Consider the following 20,853-nt stretch of genomic DNA (forward strand, 5'->3'; position numbering starts at 1 on the left):
ATTGCCATAATTGGAATGAATATGCAGCTCCAATAAGATCTGTCACCAACATCTATCCCACTTGCTGATGGTTTCCAACTACCGGTAAGTGATTGTTTTCACTACACTGCAGCACTTAGGAGAGTAGCAGTTAATGAAGCTCAGGATCCCGGACTTCACCTTTTGCTGTTGATCCAGGGTGGAGCGTGTTGCTGTTGCCTTTCCTATGACTCATGGGACTCTCCGGATATCGGCGATACCTTTAATAACGGAGTCTTTGTATTATTTATTACTGAGCAAATTAATGGTTCTGAATGGAATAAGCCCGGCTCCTATTAATCATGGATAATGACATAGTGCGCGCTGAGCTCTGCTGCAATCTGCCCGCACGTCCGGCTCCAGTACATTCTGAATACAATGTATTGTTACCACTGATTCCACCATTCACCACCAGGTTACCAGGGACTGAATCCAACATTTACCACTAGAACACAAAAAGGAACAAAATTATGTTCACTAGGCTACCAAGGACCAAATCCAGCATTTACCCCTAGCTCACCAGGGATGGTATTCAGCATTCACCATTAGGTCACCAGGGACTAAATCTACCAGCATGCACCACTAGGTCACCAGGGACTAAATCTACCAGCATGCACCACTAGGTCACCAGGGACTAAATCTACCAGCATGCACCACTAGGTCACCAGGGACTACATCTACCAGCATGCACCATTAGGTCACCAGGGACTAAATCTACCAGCATGCACCACTAGGTCACCAGGGACTAAATCTACCAGCATGCACCACTAGGTCACCAGGGACTACATCTACCAGCATGCACCATTAGGTCACCAGGGACTAAATCTACCAGCATGCACCACTAGGTCACCAGGGACTACATCTACCAGCATGCACCACTAGGTCACCAGGGACTACATCTACCAGCATGCACCATTAGGTCACCAGGGACTACATCTACCAGCATGCACCATTAGGTCACCAGGGACTACACCTACCAGCATGCACCACTAGGTCACCAGGGACTAAATCTACCAGCATGCACCACTAGGTCACCAGGGACTACACCTACCAGCATGTAACACTAGGTCACCAGGGACTACACCTACCAGCATGTAACACTAGGTCACCAGGGACCGATTCCTGTAGTTACTAAGAATCGTCAATGTGTGAATATATCCGAAATATTCAGTTCTCCTGAGCGGAACATCAGCAAAGTAGAAGAAACCTAATGTCACCTTGTATCTGTCAGTGTCACAGTCCTGGTGGACGGAGACCACAGGGAAAATCTGGGTTTGTGAGATGAGTGGGGGATGTGACAAGGGCTCATGTTGTACGGTGATTTCCTTCCTGGAAACTTTCACCTAAGTTACATTTTCCAGAGATTCCACCGACTATTATTAGAAGCTGCTATTAAATTGTGGGCAGATCTCTGGGATTCCAGGCAGTGATGACACACGGTGACCTCCTCCTCGGCTCTGCCGTGCGATGTCCTTCTAATGGAATAATCACGGAGTAATTATACGCTTCCTCTTACGTGCGCTGCAAACTGAACCGAACGCAGAAATCTCCATCCGATGATTTGGTCAGGATTCGGTTCCGAGATCCGTTTTTGTGCCAGGTCCGCAGCCACCGTGTGACGCAGGGTCTATGTGCCCGCTGCCCCCTCTGGTTACGCCCTCGGCTTTCTTCTTCTTGTAGTTCTCTCTGTATCATTGTTCCATTATGAAGACACCGGTGTGATACATTATTAATGGCGCTTTCTTTTTATAGCGGTGACACGTTCCACTTCCGTCCACGAAAATGAACGGGGGATGAATATAGTCTACGCCTCCGGCCGCCCACCTCACCCTCTCTGCCTAAGGTGGGCTTTCCAGGTGCATTCAGTAATTGCATCTACAGTCGTGACCTAAAGTGTTGGCACTCTTGAAATGGATTCCGAAACTGAAGTATTTTTCCCAGAAATTACTACAATTCCCCATGTTTTGTTATACACATTTTTATTTCCTTTTTGTGTATTGGAACCCAAAAGAGAAAAAAAAGAAAAAAAAAAAAAAAGGAAGAAGCAAATTGGACATAATTTTACACAAAACCCCAAAAATGGGCCGGACAAAATTGTTGGCAACTTTCCGAATTGAGTGCAAACAACTTTGTTTCCAGCAAGTGATGCTCCTTCACACTCACCTGTGGCAAGTAACAGGTGTGGGCAATATGAAAAATCACACATGATAAACCAGATAAAAGCAGAGAAGTTGCCTCAATCTTTGCACTGTGTGAGCCACACTAAGCATGGAGAACACAAAGGAGTAGAGAACTGTCTGAGGACACGAGAACCAAAATAGTTGAACAATATCCACAATCTCAAGGTTACAAGTCTGTCTCCAGAGATCTTGATGTTCCTTCGTCCACGGTGTGCAATATAATCAAGAAGTTTACAGCCCATGGCACTGTGGCGAATCTCCCTGGACGTGAACGGCAGAGAAAAACTGATGAAAGGATGTAATGCAGGATAGTCCGGATGGTGGAATCCGAGCTGTCCTACAGGCTCAGGGTCAGCGTGAAGTATCCGTCCACATGTGAATTAGATGTAACGCTATGGGAGGAGACCAGGAGGACCCCACTGCTGATAGACATAAAAAGCCATTTTGAGGGTTTTGTGTGAAATTATGTACAATTTGCCCTTTTTGATTTTTTTATGTTGTTCCAATACAAAGGAAAGAAACCCGTGTATAACAAAACATGGGGAGTTGTTAGGCTATGTGCACACGTTGCAGATTTGGGTGCAGAATTTTCTGCACAAAATCTGCATCTCCTGGCAGAATCCGCAGCTGTGCTTTTGATGCGTTTTTTTGCGCGGTTTTGATGCGTTTCTTGCACGGTTTTGACGCAGTTTTTACCACTGCGGATTTCTATTAGTGGAGGGGTGCAGAAACGCTGCAGAAATGCACAAAAGAAGTGACATGCACTTCTTTGAAATCTGCAGCGTTTCTGCGCGGATTTTTCTGCACAGCTTTTTTTTTTTTTTTTTTTTTTACATTGATTTACATTGTACTGTAAATCAGTGCAGATCTGCAGCAGAAAAAAAAAACACTGCAGATCTGCACTAAATCTGCATCGTGTGCACACAGCCTAATAATTTTCTGGGAGAAATACTTCATTTTCTGGAACAATTTCATGGGCGCCAACACTTTTGGTCACGACTGTCTAGATACATCCATATTCTATTCTGAGTGATACATGGTGTACACGGTGCAGACAGATGACGGCGGTGCTGCCGGTGACAGGCACGTGGTGCAGCGCTCGGCCATTGTCAGCTGTGGGGCTGAATCTGCAACTTCTGTCACCGAACAAAGCTTCTCCTTGTGTTCTGGAATGTGCGGAATATGTGAGGTGGGGGCAGAGATGGCCGATAATTGCCATACAGAGCGAGGGGCCGGCGGGCACAATGAGCAGATCATGGGGGCAGAGATGGCCGATCACTGCCATACAGAGCGAGGGGCCGGCGGGCACAATGAGCAGATCGTGGGGGTAGATCGTGGGGGCAGAGATGGCCGATCATTGCCATACAGAGCGAGGGGCCGGCGGGCACAATGAGCAGATCGTGGGGGCAGAGATGGCCGATCATTACCATACAGAGCGAGGGGCCGGCGGGCACAATGAGCTGATCGTGGGGGCAGAGATGGCCGATCACTGCCATACAGAGCGAGGGGCCGGCGGGCACAATGAGTAGATCGTGGGGGCAGAGATGGCCGATCATTGCCATACAGAGCGAGGGGCCGGCGGGCACAATGAGCAGATCGTGGGGGCAGAGATGGCCGATCATTGCCATACAGAGCGAGGGGCCGGCGGGCACAATGAGTAGATCGTGGGGGCAGAGATGGCTGATCATTGCCATACAGAGCGAGGGGCCGGCGGGCACAATGAGCAGATCGTGGGGGCAGAGATGGCCGATCATTGCCATACAGAGCGAGGGGCCGGCGGGCACAATGAGTAGATCGTGGGGGCAGAGATGGCTGATCATTGCCATACAGAGCGAGGGGCCGGCGGGCACAATGAGCAGATCGTGGGGGCAGAGATGGCCGATCATTGCCATACAGAGCGAGGGGCCGGCGGGCACAATGAGCAGATCGTGGGGGCAGAGATGGCCGATCATTGCCATACAGAGCGAGGGGCCGGCGGGCACAATGAGTAGATCGTGGGGGCAGAGATGGCCGATCATTGCCATACAGAGCAAGGGGCCGGCGGGCACAATGAGCAGATCGTGGGGGCAGAGATGGCCGATCACTGCCATACAGAGCGAGGGGCCGGCGGGCACAATGAGCAGATCGTGGGGGCAGAGATGGCCGATCATTGCCATACAGAGCAAGAGGCCGGCGGGCACAATGAGCAGATCATGGGGGCAGAGATGGCCGATCACTGCCATACAGAGCGAGGGGCCGGCGGGCACAATGAGCAGATCATGGGGGCAGAGATGGCCGATCATTGCCATACAGAGCGAGGGGCCAGCGGGCACAATGAGCAGATCGTGGGGGCTTCATAGGTGATTGACAGGTCTGTTCCTATGGGAATCGTGCAGCCGCCTCTAACTCACGCTGCGTGTGATTTAGGCACCTAACAGGTTCCCTTTAAAGTGTAACTGTCCCTTTAGGAGAACACAGATTGTCTGTCGGCCTCTCACTCCACCTTCTCCATAGAACTTTATGAGCACTAACTGTCATCTATCTCAGTAATAGGAACGTCTGTCTTCGCAGAATATAGATTTTACCCATCGGTGATCAGTCCGGGAGGAGAAGGAAGCAGATGCGTCTGATAAGATCCATCACAAAGCTGCTTATTTTTATGCGTACTAAGGAGTTCTGAAATAAAAATTAGAACAACGGGTACTCTTTACATTTGCACTTAACTTTTTTCTTGCAACCTTCCAATAATATATACATTATAATATAGGGTGTGGTGCCAGGAGTGGGATACAGGGGCAGTGTATGCAGAAATGCAGGTGGAACACCCCTCATATACAGTAATATACTGCAGCGCCCCTTCATACTGGTGCATTGTCCTGGTAACTGCAGCATTGCACCCATTGTATAATGCACTGGTGACTGCTGATGTGTTCTGCATTTCTGACAGTAGATTGGGGCTCAGCAATGGGCGTCTGGATTGGCTGATATTTGTAGTCCTACTTGATGCTGACTAATCAGGAATTAGCAAAATGTTTCTTTCTGGGAAAGAGAATCTGAAGTCAAGAAGGGAGAGAGGTACAGCATACTGCAGCCCCTCCTGGCCATTGCACTGCTCTGGCAGTTCTTAGCACTGTCCAACAGGTGGCGCAGTGCATTCCATCCAAACCAGTCAGTCACTGATCACCTGGTGGATGGTGATCTGCAGAGATGCCCCTGACTGTGACAGAGGCCCACCCTGACCATGCCCAAGGCCCACCCTGACTATTATTAGAAAGCTGCTATTAAATTGTCCGCAGATCTCTGGGAGGAGACGCCGGATTCCAGGCAGTGATGGCACACGGTGACCTCCTCCTCGGCTCTGCTATGTCCATTTATCTAAAGTCTTAATTGCTGAGTAATTATATTATACTACACAGGTCTGCATCCGATCATCTGCACTGGCTTCAGTTCTGTGTCTAAGACCCTTGTTCACATTCTGTAATGGGAGTGCGGAGCAAGGAGCGAGATGCCAGAACCTGGATGAAATGATGACACTAAGTCACCAGGGACTAGATCACCAAGGATCAGGATCACCTGCTCCAATGTTTAGTAAGTAGTCACAAGAGAGTTTATTTTACTACATACATCACCAGGGACAATGGTCATACACCACTACATCACCAGGGACAATGGTCATACACCACTACATCACCAGGGACAATGGTCATACACCACTACATCACCAGGGACAATGGTCATACACCACTACATCACCAGGGACAATGGTCATACACCACTACATCACCAGGGACAATGGTCATACACCACTACATCACCAGGGACAATGGTCATACACCACTACATCACCAGGGACAATGGTCATACACCACTACATCACCAGGGACAATGGTCATACACCACTACATCACCAGGGACAATGGTCATACACCACTACATCACCAGGGACAATGGTCATACACCACTACATCACCAGGGACAATGGTCATACACCACTACATCACCAGGGACAATGGTCATACACCACTACATCACCAGGGACAATGGTCATACACCAAACATCACCAGGGACAATGGTCATACACCACTACATCACCAGGGACAATGGTCATACACCACTACATCACCAGGGACAATGGTCATACACCACTACATCACTAGTGACAATGGTCATACACCACTACATCACCAGGGACAATGGTCAAACACCACTACATCACCAGGGACAATGGTCATACACCACTACATCACTAGTGACAATGGTCATACACCACTACATCACCAGGGACAATGGTCATACACCACTACATCACCAGGGACAATGGTCATACACCACTACATCACCAGGGACAATGGTCATACACCACTACATCACCAGGGACAATGGTCATACACCACTACATCACCAGGGACAATGGTCATACACCACTACATCACCAGGGACAATGGTCATACACCACTACATCACCAGGGATAATGGTCATACACCACAACATCACTAGTGACAATGGTCATACACCACTACATCACCAGGGACAATGGCCAGACACCACTACACCACCAGGGACAATGGTCACACACCACTAGTGACAATAGTCATACATCACCAGTTATAATAGCCATACGCCACTACATCACCAGTGACAATAGCCATACACCACTACACCACCAGTGACAATAGCCATACACCACTACACCACCAGTGACAATAGCCATACACCACTACATCACTAGTGACAATAGTCATAATAATAATCTTTATTTTTATATAGCGCTAACATATTCCACAGCGCTTTACAGTTTTGCACACATTATCATACACCACCAGTGACAATAGTCATACACCACTACATCACCAGTGACAGTAGTCATACACCACCAGGGACAATGGTCACACACCACTAGTGACAATAGTCATACATCACCAGTTATAATAGTCATACACCACTACACCACCAGTGACAATAGCCATACACCACTACACCACCAGTGACAATAGCCATACACCACTACATCACCAGTGACAATAGCCATACACCACTACATCACCAGTGACAATAATCATACACCACTACACCACCAGTGACAATAGCCATACACCACTACATCACCAGTGACAATAGCCATACACCACTACACCACCAGTGACAATAGCCATACACCACTACATCACCAGTGACAATAGCCATACACCACCAGTTATAATAGCCATACACCACTACATCACCAGTGACAATAGTCATACACCACTACACCACCAGGGACAATAGTCATACACCACTACTTCACCAGTCACAGTAGTCATACACCACCAGGGACAATGGTCACACACCACTAGTGACAATAGCCATACACCACCAGGGACAATAGTCATACACCACTACACCACCAGTGACAATAGCCATACACCACTACATCACCAGTGACAATAGCCATACACCACTACACCACCAGTGACAATAGCCATACACCACTACATCACCAGTGACAATAGCCATACACCACTACATCACCAGTGACAATAATCATACACCACTACACCACCAGTGACAATAGCCATACACCACTACACCACCAGTGACAATAGCCATACACCACTACATCACCAGTGACAATAGCCATACACCACTACATCACCAGTGACAATAGCCATACACCACCAGTTATAATAGCCATACACCACTACATCACCAGTGACAATAGTCATACACCACTACACCACCAGGGACAATAGTCATACACCACTACTTCACCAGTCACAGTAGTCATACACCACCAGGGACAATGGTCACACACCACTAGTGACAATAGCCATACACCACCAGGGACAATAGTCATACACCACTACACCACCAGTGACAATAGCCATACACCACTACATCACCAGTGACAATAGCCATACACCACCAGTGACAATAGCCATACACCACTACATCACCATTGACAATAGTCATACACCACTACACCACCAGGGACAATAGTCATACACCACTACTTCACCAGATGCAATACTCATACATCAGTAGATCACCAGGGACAATACTTACGCCACTAGATCACCAGTGTCAATTCTCATACCCCACTACATCACAAGGAAACAATCTCAGTATATAACAGAGTAGATATACAGTGATACACAGCCCTGGGAAAGAGAAGGATGTAAAATTATGCTGTTTGCTGGAGGACAATCTGTCGTGTACAGAATTTATTTCTTGTTCTGTGGTTACATGGAAAGAGGAACTAAACAGCTTCATTGGAATCAAATGATTTCTGCTGGTGTTAGGAAAAAAAAAAAAAAAAACTATATACAAAGTACCAATAAATCTGATGGAATATTTTTGGTTAGCCGCTGTGTGTGACACGTTTTTAAAGGGGAAGAATTTTCACACTAAAAATCTCTTGGTTATGCTGTAGAGTTCAGCTGAAAGATTGTAATACAGCTCTGCTAAGTCTGGGGATCTGTATTCCAGACCTCATAAGATCATAAAATGATGACATAGTTAAGCTATAAACTATCACTTCTCTTTACATGGGTATGCCCCTTTAATTTAAAACTCTTGCTACTTGCAGTACTCATTTCCACCACTACCCAAAGTTACCTAGATTTTATATTCACATCAATACAACAGCGCCCCCAGCATGGCAATAGCACAAACAAGGAAAGAGATTTACAGCAAATCATTGTAGCATAAAAAGTTCTGACACTTCACAATTTACTTTGTGCTTCTGTTTTTCACCATTTCTCAATTTTTGCTGCCAGAGAATAAAATCATTCAGAGGCTGACAACATGAAATCTTCTCACAACTGTTGGCTTCGTTACAATGTGTTAGCCGAGGTAGGACCGATGAGCCTGGAGTCCAGGAAGGAGAGAATTTTGCTTAACTTAGGGTTTGGCTGCAATGGGAATAAAAATGCCAACGTGTGCAAGGTGTGGGCACAGGACGAGGGGGGGGGGGGGGGGGGTTTGTGAGGACCAGTACCGGTGGGAGGCGAGGACCAGGTCAGGTGGTGTGGTGTGTGTCAGGACCAGTATAGGTGCTAGGGGGGCGGTGGCCGAGGACCAGGAAGGGTGGGGTGTCAGGACCAGGATAGGTGCTAGGGGGGTGGTGGCCGAGGACCAGGATGGGTGGGGTGTCAGGACCAGTATAGGTGCTAGGGGGGTGGTGGCCGAGGACCAGAGCGGGTGGGGTGTCAGGACCAGTATAGGTGTTAGGGGGGTGGTGGCCGAGGACCAGGACGGGTGGTGGGGAGGGAATGGTCAGGACGAGAACAGGTGGTGGTGGGGGTCAGGACCAGGATGGCTAAGGGGAAAGCGAGATGTAAACGGGCTCAGAAAAAAATGTGTGGGCCCAGGACAAGTCAGCATGGTCAATTATTTCTTTTTAACCCTTTCCAGCCCCATAAATAATTCAGCTGGTAACATTTTTGCTGGATTCAGACAATACATAACTTTTCTTTCATATTATTACAGATCACTTATCTCTAATCATGCGCAGTAAATCGTCCATGGTGTACACGGTGCAGACAGATGACGGCGGTGCTGCCGGTGACAGGCACGTGGTGCGGCGCTCGGCCATTGTCAGCTGTGGGGCTGAATCTGCAACTTCTGTCACCGAACAAAGCTTCTCCTTGTGTTCTGGAATGTGCGGAATATGTGAGGTGGGGCACAGATGGCCGATCATTGCCATACAGAGCGAGGGGCCGGCGGGCACAATGAGCAGATCGTGGGGGCAGAGATGGCCAATCATTGCCATACAGAGCGAGGGGCCGGCGGGCACAATGAGCAGATCGTGGGGGCACAGATGGCCGATCATTGCCATACAGAGCGAGGGGCCGGCGGGCACAATGAGCAGATCGTGGGGGCACAGATGGCCGATCATTGCCATACAGAGCGAGGGGCCGGCGGGCACAATGAGCAGATCGTGGGGGCACAGATGGCCGATCATTGCCATACAGAGCGAGGGGCCGGCGGGCACAATGAGCAGATCGTGGGGGCACAGATGGCCGATCATTGCCATACAGAGCGAGGGGCCGGCGGGCACAATGAGCAGATCGTGGGGGCAGAGATGGCCGATCATTGCCATACAGAGCGAGGGGCCGGCGGGCACAATGAGCAGATCGTGGGGGCAGAGATGGCCGATCATTGCCATACAGAGCGAGGGGCCGGCGGGCACAATGAGCAGATCGTGGGGGCAGAGATGGCCGATCACTGCCATACAGAGCGAGGGGCCGGCGGGCACAATGAGCAGATCGTGGGGGCAGAGATGGCTGATCACTGCCATACAGAGCGAGGGGCCGGCGGGCACAATGAGCAGATCGTGGGGGCAGAGATGGCCGATCATTGCCATACAGAGCGAGGGGCCGGCGGGCACAATGAGCAGATCGTGGGGGCAGAGATGGCTGATCACTGCCATACAGAGCGAGGGGCCGGCGGGCACAATGAGCAGATCGTGGGGGCAGAGATGGCCGATCATTGCCATACAGAGCGAGGGGCCGGCGGGCACAATGAGCAGATCGTGGGGGCAGAGATGGCCGATCACTGCCATACAGAGCGAGGGGCCGGCGGGCACAATGAGCAGATCGTGGGGGCAGAGATGGCTGATCACTGCCATACAGAGCGAGGGGCCGGCGGGCACAATGAGCAGATCGTGGGGGCAGAGATGGCCGATCATTGCCATACAGAGCGAGGGGCCGGCGGGCACAATGAGCAGATCGTGGGGGCTTCATAGGTGATTGACAGGTCTGTTCCTATGGGAATCATGCAGCTGCCTCTAACTCACGCTGCGTGTGATTTAGGCACCGAACAGGTTCCCTTTAAAGTGTAACTGTCCCTTTAGGAGAACACAGATTGGCGGGCCCAATCAGCAGATCGTGGGGGCAGAGATGGCCGATCACTGCCATGCAGAGCGAGGGGCCGGCGGGCACAATGAGCAGATTGTGGGGGTAGATCGTGGGGGCAGAGATGGCCGATCACTGCCATACAGAGCGAGGGGCCGGCGGGCACAATGAGCAGATTGTGGGGGTAGATCGTGGGGGCAGAGATGGCCGATCACTGCCATACAGAGCGAGGGGCCGGCGGGCACAATCAGCAGATCGTGGGGGCAGCAGGTCTGACATTATATACAGATAGTGGCTCTTGTCTCCCCCTTATGTGCCCAGAGAGGAGCTTAAAAAATTCTTACGGAATATATAAGATTACAGCACAGTTATAGATAGTGACTTACCGCTGACGTCCTTTCTGATGGAATCATTCGCTTTTCCATCTGGCACAGACCGACATGACAACTTCTTCCATCCAGGACTCGGCTGCAGAGATTACAACAAAGACACATTTTCAGCACTGCCCCTAAAAGGACTATTCTCAACCTGCACAAACTCCTTATCTTGCAGATACCCCAATACTGAGCCGCTGCTGCCATATGTGTCCCTATCACTGCACCTGCTGTGTGGGTCTCTGTGCCATCTAAATTGTAAAGCAACCCTTTATAGAATAGTATAGAATCTGCCTATGGTGGGTACATTATACTATATAGAGTCTGCCTATGGGGAGTGTATTATACTATAGAATCTGCCTATTGTGGGTACATTATAGTATAATGCACTCCCCATACGCAGACTATATAGTATAATGCACTCCCCATACGCAGACTATATAGTATAATGCACTCCCCATACGCAGACTATATAGTATAATGCACTCCCCATACGCAGACTATATAGTATAATGCACTCCCCATACGCAGACTATATAGTATAATGCACCCCCCATACGCAGACTATATAGTATAATGCACTCCCCATACGCAGACTATATAGTATAATGCACTCCCTATACGCAGACTATATAGTACTAGATGGTGGCCCGATTCTAACGCATCGGGTATTCTAGAACATGTATGTCCACGTAGTATATTGCACAGCCCACGTAGTATATTGCCCAGCCCACGTAGTATACAGCACAGAGCCACATAGTATATTGCCCAGCGCCACGTAGTATATTGCCCAGCGCCACGTAGTATATTGCCCAGCCTACGTAGTATATTGCCCAGCCCACGTAGTATACAGCAGAGCCACGTAGTATATTGCCCAGCGCCACGTAGTATACAGCACAGAGCCACGTAGTATATTGCACAGCCCATGTAGTATATTGCTCAGCTACGTAGTATATTGCCCAGCCACGTATGACACAGGTTAAAAAAATAAACATATACCACCTTCCGCATGCGCGTTGTAGCTGTCGCCTGTGTGGGGTGCAGGCGGCAGCTTCCGGTCCCAGGGTGTGATGACGTCGCGGTCACGTGACCGTGTCGCGGTCACATGACCGTGACGTCACGGCAGGTCCTTGTTGTGCTGGACCTGTGATGACGTCGCGGTCACATGACCGTGTAGTGGTCACATGACCGTGACGTCACGGCAGGTCCTTTCCGCGCAGGAACTTATGATGACGTCGCGGTCACATGACCGTGACGTCATGGCAGGTCCTTCTGCCAGACCATCCTTGCCACCGGAACGTGCCGCTTGCATCGCGAGGAGCGGGAAAGGCGGCGTAGGTGAGTATATAATCATTTTTTATTTTTTATTATTTTTAACATTAGATGTTTTTACTATTGAGGCTGCATAGGCTGCGTCAATAGTAAAAAACTTGGTCACACAGGGTTAATAGCAGCGGTAACGGAGTGCGTTACCCGCGGCATAACGTGGTTCGTTACCGCCGGCATTAACCCTGTGTGAGCGGTGACCGGAGGTGTGTATGCGGGCGCCGGGCCATTTTCTTCCGGACTGTGCGTGTCGCTGATTGGTCGTGGCAATGGTCGTGGGCGTTTTGCCACGACCAATCAGCGACTTGGATTCCATGACAGACAGAGGCCGAGACCAATGAATATCCATGACAGACAGAATGACGGAAGTGACCCTTAGACAATTATATAGTAGATAATGCACTCCCCATACGCAGACTATATAGTATAATGCACTCCCCATACGCAGACTATATAGTATAATGCACTCCCCATACAAAGACTATATAGTATAATGCACTCCCCATACAAAGACTATATAGTATAATGCACTCCCCATACGCAGACTATATAGTATAATGCACTCCCCATACGCAGACTATATAGTATAATGCACTCCCCATACGCAGACTATATAGTATAATGCACTCCCCATACGCAGACTATATAGTATAATGCATCCCCATATGCAGACTATATAGTATAATGCTCCTCTCCTCTTTCCCCCACTGCTCCGAGCTCCTGTGGTCCACACGTGCGGGCGCTAGTCATCGTGCCCGTTAGTGTCTGCGTCAGGGACGTCAAACGCTGAGAGCTGTATCAGCATCTAGCCGATACAGTTGAACCTTCGATGACCCCCAACTGCTGGCCCTCCCTCCTGCTCAGGGGTCCCATGGCTGCTGGGTGGCAGTGCAGTGACATTCTCCCAGCTCTGCCGCAGAGTGTAACTGTATGGGCATGCTGTGCACGACAAGAGCTACAGTAGCATAGCTCCGTGTGAGCCCCCTCAGAGCCCAGGGGCGACCGCCCCCTCTGCCACCCTGATAACTACGCTACTGATTCGGGGGCAACAGGAAACTTAGTATATTTTTATTCTTCCTCACTACAAGATGCAGGGCCGGTTTTAGACAAAGTGGGGCCCTCGGCAACAGTTCAAATGCTGACATATTCCACCATCGCACATTTTGGTTGCATTTACATGCGCTGAGTTCAGGCCGTTAAATGAGCATGATCAACAATATTGAAGTCTTTCAACACTTGTTTCCCGACCACTTTACACCGGCTGAGGAAGAATGATGGGCACGGAACGGTCACTAGTAGATGAGTCTCTCCCCATACAGCATCATGTTATCAGCTGCATCTCTGCAGTTTACACTGGCGATGTGCTGCAGAGAACAAGGATGAATAGGCAGCATTTTACTTGTTTAGTATAATACACCCCCATGGTCCTCCACATAGTATAATGTGCACAGGGCCGGCGTCAGCACCTGGCGCACCTGGGCAAGTGCCGGGGCCCTGGCGAGACAAGGGGGCCCACTCACGCTGTCTGGGATACAGCCAGGGCCGGCGTTAGGGGCCCCCCAGCCACTACAGCAGAAGCTCCACTGATAATCATAATCAGTGAAGCTTCCGGTGTAGAGACTGGTTGAGGACCTGTAGTGACATCACGATCATGTGACCTGCCATGTGACCGTGATGTCACCACAGGCCGTGTATTCATAGGCCAGTGCACCGTCCTCCTGTCCTCCTGCACGGAGCTTCTGAGGGGAGGGAGAGCTAAGACCTGGGCCGGCACCTACATACCTGAGCTGTGATGTGAGGTACCATAAGTCGTGCAGCACCCTGTGTGTGCTGCTCCTGTGATGATGGCTCCTGTCAGCAACTCCTGCTCTTGTCGGCAGTCCCAGCAGAGCAGAGGGCAGGGAGGTGTCTGCTGGGACAGTGCTGCTGGGAGCAGGAGGAGCTGCAGCTGATACTGTGCAACATCTCATTCCCTCCAGCATAAAGCAGTGTATGTGAGGTCAGGTGTGTATAGTGTGTGGTATGTGTAGTGTGTGCTGTCTGTGAGCTATGTGTATGTGTTTATATGAATCACATGTATCAAATGAGCATTTGTTGTGCAGCATGTGTGTGCCATGTATGTATGTGTCGTGTGTGTCATGTATGTATGTATGTATGTATGTATGTATGTATGTATGTGTCGTGTGTGCTATGTATGTATGTATGTATGTATGTATGTATGTATGTATGTGTCGTGTGTGCCATGTATGTATGTGTCGTGTGTGCCATGTATGTATGTGTCGTGTGCCAAGTATGTATGTGTCGTGTGTGCCAAGTATGTATGTGTCGTGTGCCAAGTATGTATGTGTCGTGTGTGCCATGTATGTACCGTATGTGTCGTGTGTGCCATGTATGTATGTGTCGTGTGTGCCAAGTATGTATGTGTCGTGTGTGCCATGTATGTATGTGTCGTGTGTGCCATGTATGTACCGTATGTGTCGTGTGTGCCATGTATGTATGTGTCGTGTGTGCCATGTATGTATGTGTCGTGTGTGCCATGTATGTATGTGTCGTGTGTGCCATGTATGTATGTGTCGTGTGTGTCATGTATGTATGTGTCGTGTGTGCCAAGTATGTATGTGTCGTGTGTGCCAAGTATGTATGTGTCGTGTGTGCCAAGTATGTATGTGTCGTGTGTGCCAAGTATGTATGTGTCGTGTGTGCCAAGTATGTATGTGTCGTGTGTGCCAAGTATGTATGTGTCGTGTGTGCCATGTATGTATGTGTCGTGTGTGCCATGTATGTATGTATGTATGTATGTATGTATGTATGTATGTATGTATGTATGTATGTGTCGTGTGTGCCAAGTATGTATGTATGTATGTATGTATGTATGTATGTATGTATGTAGGTGCCAAGTATGTATGTGTCGTGTGTGCCAAGTATGTATGTATGCCATGTATGTATGTATGTATGTATGTATGTATGTATGTATGTATGTATGTATGTGTCGTGTGTGCCAAGTATGTATGTGTCGTGTGTGCCATGTATGTATGTATGTATGTATGTATGTATGTATGTATGTATGTATGTATGTATGTATGTATGTATGTGTCGTGTGTGCCATGTATGTATGTATGTATGTATGTATGTATGTATGTATGTATGTATGTATGTATGTATGTATGTATGTATGTGTCGTGTGTGCCAAGTATGTATGTGTCGTGTGTGCCATGTATGTACCGTATGTGTCGTGTGTGCCATGTATGTACCGTATGTGTCGTGTGTGCCATGTATGTATGTGTCGTGTGTGCCATGTATGTATGTGTCGTGTGTGCCATGTATGTATGTGTCGTGTGTGCCATGTATGTATGTGTCGTGTGTGCCATGTATGTATGTGTCGAGTGTGCCATGTATGTATGTGTCGAGTGTGCCATGTATGTATGTGTCGTGTGTGCCAAGTATGTATGTGTCGTGTGTGCCAAGTATGTATGTGTCGTGTGTGCCATGTATGTATGTGTCGTGTGTGCCATGTACTGTATGTACGTGTGCACCGTGTATATGTACTGTATGTATGTGTGTGCCATGTACTGTATGTATGTGTGCACCGTGTATATGTACTGTATGTATGTGTGTGCCATGTACTGTATGTATGTGTGCCGTGTATATGTACTGTATGTATGTGTGTGCCATGTACTGTATGTATGTGTGTGCGCCGTGTATATGTACTGTATGTACGTGTGTGTGCCGTGTATATGTACTGTATGTATGTGTGTGCCATGTACTGTATGTGTGTGTGCGCCGTGTATATGTACTGTATGTATGTGTCATGTACATGTACTGTATGTATGTATGTACCATGTACGTGTGTGTTCCATGTACATGTACTGTATGTATGTGTGTGCGCCGTGTATATGTACTGTATGTATGTGTGTGTCATGTATGTGTGTGCCATGTACATGTACTGTATGTATGTGTGCCATGTACTGTATGTACGTGTGTGCCGTGTATATGTACTGTATGTATGTGTGTGCCATGTACTGTATGTATGTGTGTGCACCGTGTATATGTACTGTATGTATGTGTGTGCCATGTACATGTACTGTATGTATGTGTGCCATGTACTGTATGTACGTGTGTGTGCCGTGTATATGTACTGTATGTATGTGTGTGCGCAGTGTATATGTACTGTATGTATGTGTGTGCGCAGTGTATATGTACTGTATGTATGTGTGTGCCATGTACTGTATGTATGTGTGTGCCATGTACTGTATGTATGTGTGTGCGCAGTGTATATGTACTGTATGTATGTGTGTGCCATGTACGTGTGTGTCATGTATGTGTGTGCCATGTACATGTACTGTATATATACATTTTTGCACATGTCACTTATTGGGGTCAGTCATCAGCACTACAAATCGACAGTGAATTCAGAACAATGGGACAACGAATACTGATGTGTTGTGATGCTGCAGCCGGCAACCCATTTTGCCCTTTTACAAATGTTCGTTCTACATTAATACTTTCTAATGTTTACTTTAAGGCTGTGTGCACACATTCAGGATTTTTTGCTTTTTTTCCCGCGTTTTTTTCTCTATAAAAACGCAAAAAAACGCATACATTAAGCATCCTATTAGAATGCAATCTGCAATTTTTGTGCACATGCTGCGTTTTTTTTCCATGGCGAAATTGCATTCTGGAAAAAAACGCAGCATGTTCATTCTTTGTGCGGAATCGCAGGGATTCCGCACACACAAGAAAGCATTGATCCGCTTACTTTCCGCATGTGGCTATGCCCACCATGCGGGAAGTAAATGGATCATGTGCGGTTGGTACCCAGGGTGGAGGAGAGGAGACTTTCCTCCACGGACTGGGCACCATATAATTGTTAGAAAAAAAAGAATTAAAATAAAAAATCGTGATATTCTCACCTTCCGGCGTCCCCGACAGCCTTCCCGCACCTCGCGATGCTTCTATTCCCAATAATGCATTGCGAGAATGGCCTGTGATGACGTCGGTCCCGCGAGACCGCTACATCATATGGGGTCATTGCCGCAATGCATTACTGGGACCGGAGCATCACGAGGAGCAGGAAGGCTGCCGGGGACGCCGGAAGGTGAGAATATCACGAGTTTTTTTAATTATTATTTTTAACATTAGATCTTTTTACTATTGATGCTGCATAGGCAGCATCAATAGTAAAAAGTTGGTCACACTTGTCAAACACAATGTTTGACAATTGTGACCAACTTGTCAATCAGTTTTCCAAGAGATGCTACAGATTGCCTGGAAAACGGTAGCATTCCGCAAGCTAATTACGCTTGTAAAACGCTAGTGTTTAGCGGGAAGACGCATGCCAATTCCGCATGTGATATACCCGCAGCAGGAGTTGCGGAATTGCCGTGGAAATTTCCACAGCAATTCTGCAACATGTGCACATAGCCTAAAAAGTTTTCCACAAAAATTGGCATATAAGGGGTTGACTTCTATAAAGCCCCTCTGCTGTATGGTATTGTAGAATTTACACTAGCTGTCACTCATGTAAGAAGTGGATTCTGATTGGACTATACCGTATAGTTCTCTGCTGTATCTGTGATTCATGAATTGTGGTATGTGTTAAAGGGGGGCCCTCAAAAACCTGGAGCCGCCCCTGAGTGTGCACCACAGTCCTCCATACAGTATAATGTGCACCACAGTCCTCCATACAGTATAATGTGCACCACAGTCCTCCACACAGTATAATGTGCACCACAGTCCTCCACACAGTATAATGTGCACCACAGTCCTCCATACAGTATAATGTGCACCACAGTCCTCCATACAGTATGGAGTGGAAATGGTGTTCAGAGCTCGTTACCTGACCAGTAGGAGGGAGTTAAGGGCCCAATCCTTTGCTTGGGGGGGCTCATCTGTCTTGGGCCCCCACATCCCTTTCCGACCCTGAAGAAACTTGTCAGTCAGAAACCTTTTTGCCGCCACTATGTAATGTAGATTGACCCTTCACTGCCTCCAGCGGTGGCTGTTGGTACAGCAGATGTCTCTTGCTTTTATACCCAGCGCTGTCCCCGCCCACTCCTAGCTGATTTGCCTGAGGAGGGCGTGTTTAACGTTCATATCGGGTGTGGCTTGTGCTGTTAGGAACGCCCAGTAGCTACAGACCACGCCTGTGCGTCATGACGCAAAACGCCGGCTGAGGGGGGGCGGCCGTGACTTCTCCCGGCAGGAGCCGCTGCTGGTGCCGCTCCGCGCTCAGTGTCATCCCGGCGGGTGCAGCTGCTGTGTGGAGCCGCCGCTGCCGGTCACCTCACCAGCTCCAGGTAATGTGTGCGCACCTGCGGGGGGAGGCGGGATGTCCGGGCAACCTGAGGCGCTCCCCAGCTGTGTGGAACTACAAATCCCAGCATGCCTGCTGTTCTGGGGCTGAGGGGGCGTTCTGGGGCTTGTCGTTCTCCAGCACTGGTAGTATTCTGTCCTGTGTGACCTCCTGTGATCTCTGATCCTATTGTGAGGACCCTTCTTGTACAGGACCTGCTGAGGTCAGAGCGCTGACAAGTGTGAACACAGCCTGAACAAATCCTTCACTGCTGGTACCTGGGAGCTCAGGGCGATCACTGTGGGGGTCCTCGTGTAGGACTGGGGGATGGGATATAGTGAAGACCCCTCAATCCTGCAGAGAGGTAGAATCACAGTGCAGCACTCCTGCAGGACTAGGGGGTGGGATACAGTAAGGACCCCCTATCCTGCTGGGGGGACATATAACCACGGTGCACCCCTCCTGCAGGACTAGGTGGCAGGATACAGTAAGGACCCCCGATACTGCCGGGTGATTGTTTAACCACAGTGCACCCCTCTATCCTTCAGGGGGAATGTATGACCACTGTGCACCCCTCATGAAGACCTGGGGTATGGGATACAGGAAGGACCCCTCTCCCTTATTCTGCAGGGGGGACATATATCCACAGTGCACCCCTCCTGCAGGAACAAGATGTAGTAAGGACCCCCTATCCCACTGGGGGAGTATAACCACATTGCACCTTGCTGCAGAAGTGGGGTATGGGATATAGGAAGGACCCCCCCCTTATCCTGCAAGGGGGGGGCATATATCCACAGTGCACCCCTCCTGCAGGACTAGGGGGTGGGATACAGTAAGGACCCCCCCTATTCCGCAGGGTGATTGTATAACCACAGTGTACCCTTCCTACAGAACTGGGGGAGGTGATTCAATAAGGACCCCTTTCCTGTCGGGGGGACATATAACCATGGTGCACCCCCTCCTGCAGGACTGGTGGAGGGGATACAATAAGGACCCCCTATCCTGCTGGGGGGACATATAACCACGGTGCACCCCTCCTGCAGGTCTAGGTGGCAGGATACAGTAAGGGCCCCCTATCCTCCCGAGGGGGATATATACCATGGTGCAGGTCTAGGTTGTGGGATACAGTAAGGACCCCCTATTCTGCAGGGGGAACATATATACCATAGTGCACCTCTTGCAGGCGCAGACCCTGGCAGCAGATATGAACTGTCGCTGGGCACAGGGCAGCAGATCCGTGCACGCCTGGCAGGGAGCGGCAGGTGGTTATCCCATAATCCTCGTCCTTCCGTCTGGCGGGGAGGCCGCACTTCTCCTTTTACCAGTGCTCCCCAACCTGTAGTTCTCCAGCTGTTGCAAAACTACATATCTCAGCAGCTTTGTGCCAAGGACTGCTGGGACTTGTAGCTCTGCATCTTCTTGCTGAATAACTGCAAGCTGTTGGTGTTTTAGTTTTTGGCTATGTGCACACGGTGCGGATTCGGCTTAGGAATTTCTGGTGCGGATTCTGTCTCTCCTGGCAGAAAACGCACCTGCGGCTTTTTGTGCGGTTCTGCAGCGTTTTTTTGTGCGTTTTTGCTGCGGTTTTTCTTGCGGATTTGCTGCGTTTTTTACCCCTGCGGTTTTCTATAATGGAATGGGTACAAAAACGCTGCAGATTCACAAAAAAAAAGTGACGTGCTATTTCTTTTAAACCGCAGCGTTTCCGCAGCTGATTTTCTGCAAAGTGTGCACAGCATTCTTTTTCTCATTGATTTACATTGTACTGTAAATCAATTGCGGCTCTGCAGCGTTACTGCACTGCAAAAAACGCTGCGGATCTGCAGAGAATCCGCAACGTGTGCACAT

The 20,853-nt window shown here is 49.0% G+C and overlaps 2 protein-coding genes across 3 annotated transcripts in view; one reads left to right on the forward strand and one right to left on the reverse strand.

The window, feature by feature from the left end:
• TRH (thyrotropin releasing hormone) overlaps positions 1-18,731 on the reverse strand; it is a 147,964-nt gene extending 129,233 nt beyond the window's left edge. The window contains exons 1-2 of one of the 2 annotated variants that reach the window (XM_077276708.1): positions 18,550-18,700; positions 11,400-11,481 (exon numbers count right to left, since the gene is read on the reverse strand). Coding sequence is in view for 1 of the 2 variants with exons in the window: in XM_077276706.1 (XP_077132821.1) it covers positions 18,550-18,601 (52 nt within the window). In the remaining variant the exon portion in view is untranslated. Of the gene's footprint in view, positions 1-11,399; positions 11,482-18,549 lie in introns of both variants that reach the window. The other variant, XM_077276706.1, reaches the window with a different exon arrangement.
• A 145-nt stretch (positions 18,732-18,876) lies between these two features.
• Positions 18,877-20,853, forward strand: part of TMCC1 (transmembrane and coiled-coil domain family 1) — a 46,156-nt gene continuing 44,179 nt past the window's right edge. The window contains exon 1 of the mRNA XM_077276709.1: positions 18,877-19,009. The gene's annotated coding sequence lies outside the window, so the exon portion shown is untranslated. The remainder of the gene's footprint in view (positions 19,010-20,853) is intronic.

The sequence above is a fragment of the Ranitomeya variabilis genome, chromosome 8, assembly GCF_051348905.1.
Source record: "Ranitomeya variabilis isolate aRanVar5 chromosome 8, aRanVar5.hap1, whole genome shotgun sequence".
Classification (NCBI taxonomy): Eukaryota; Metazoa; Chordata; class Amphibia; order Anura; family Dendrobatidae; genus Ranitomeya; species Ranitomeya variabilis.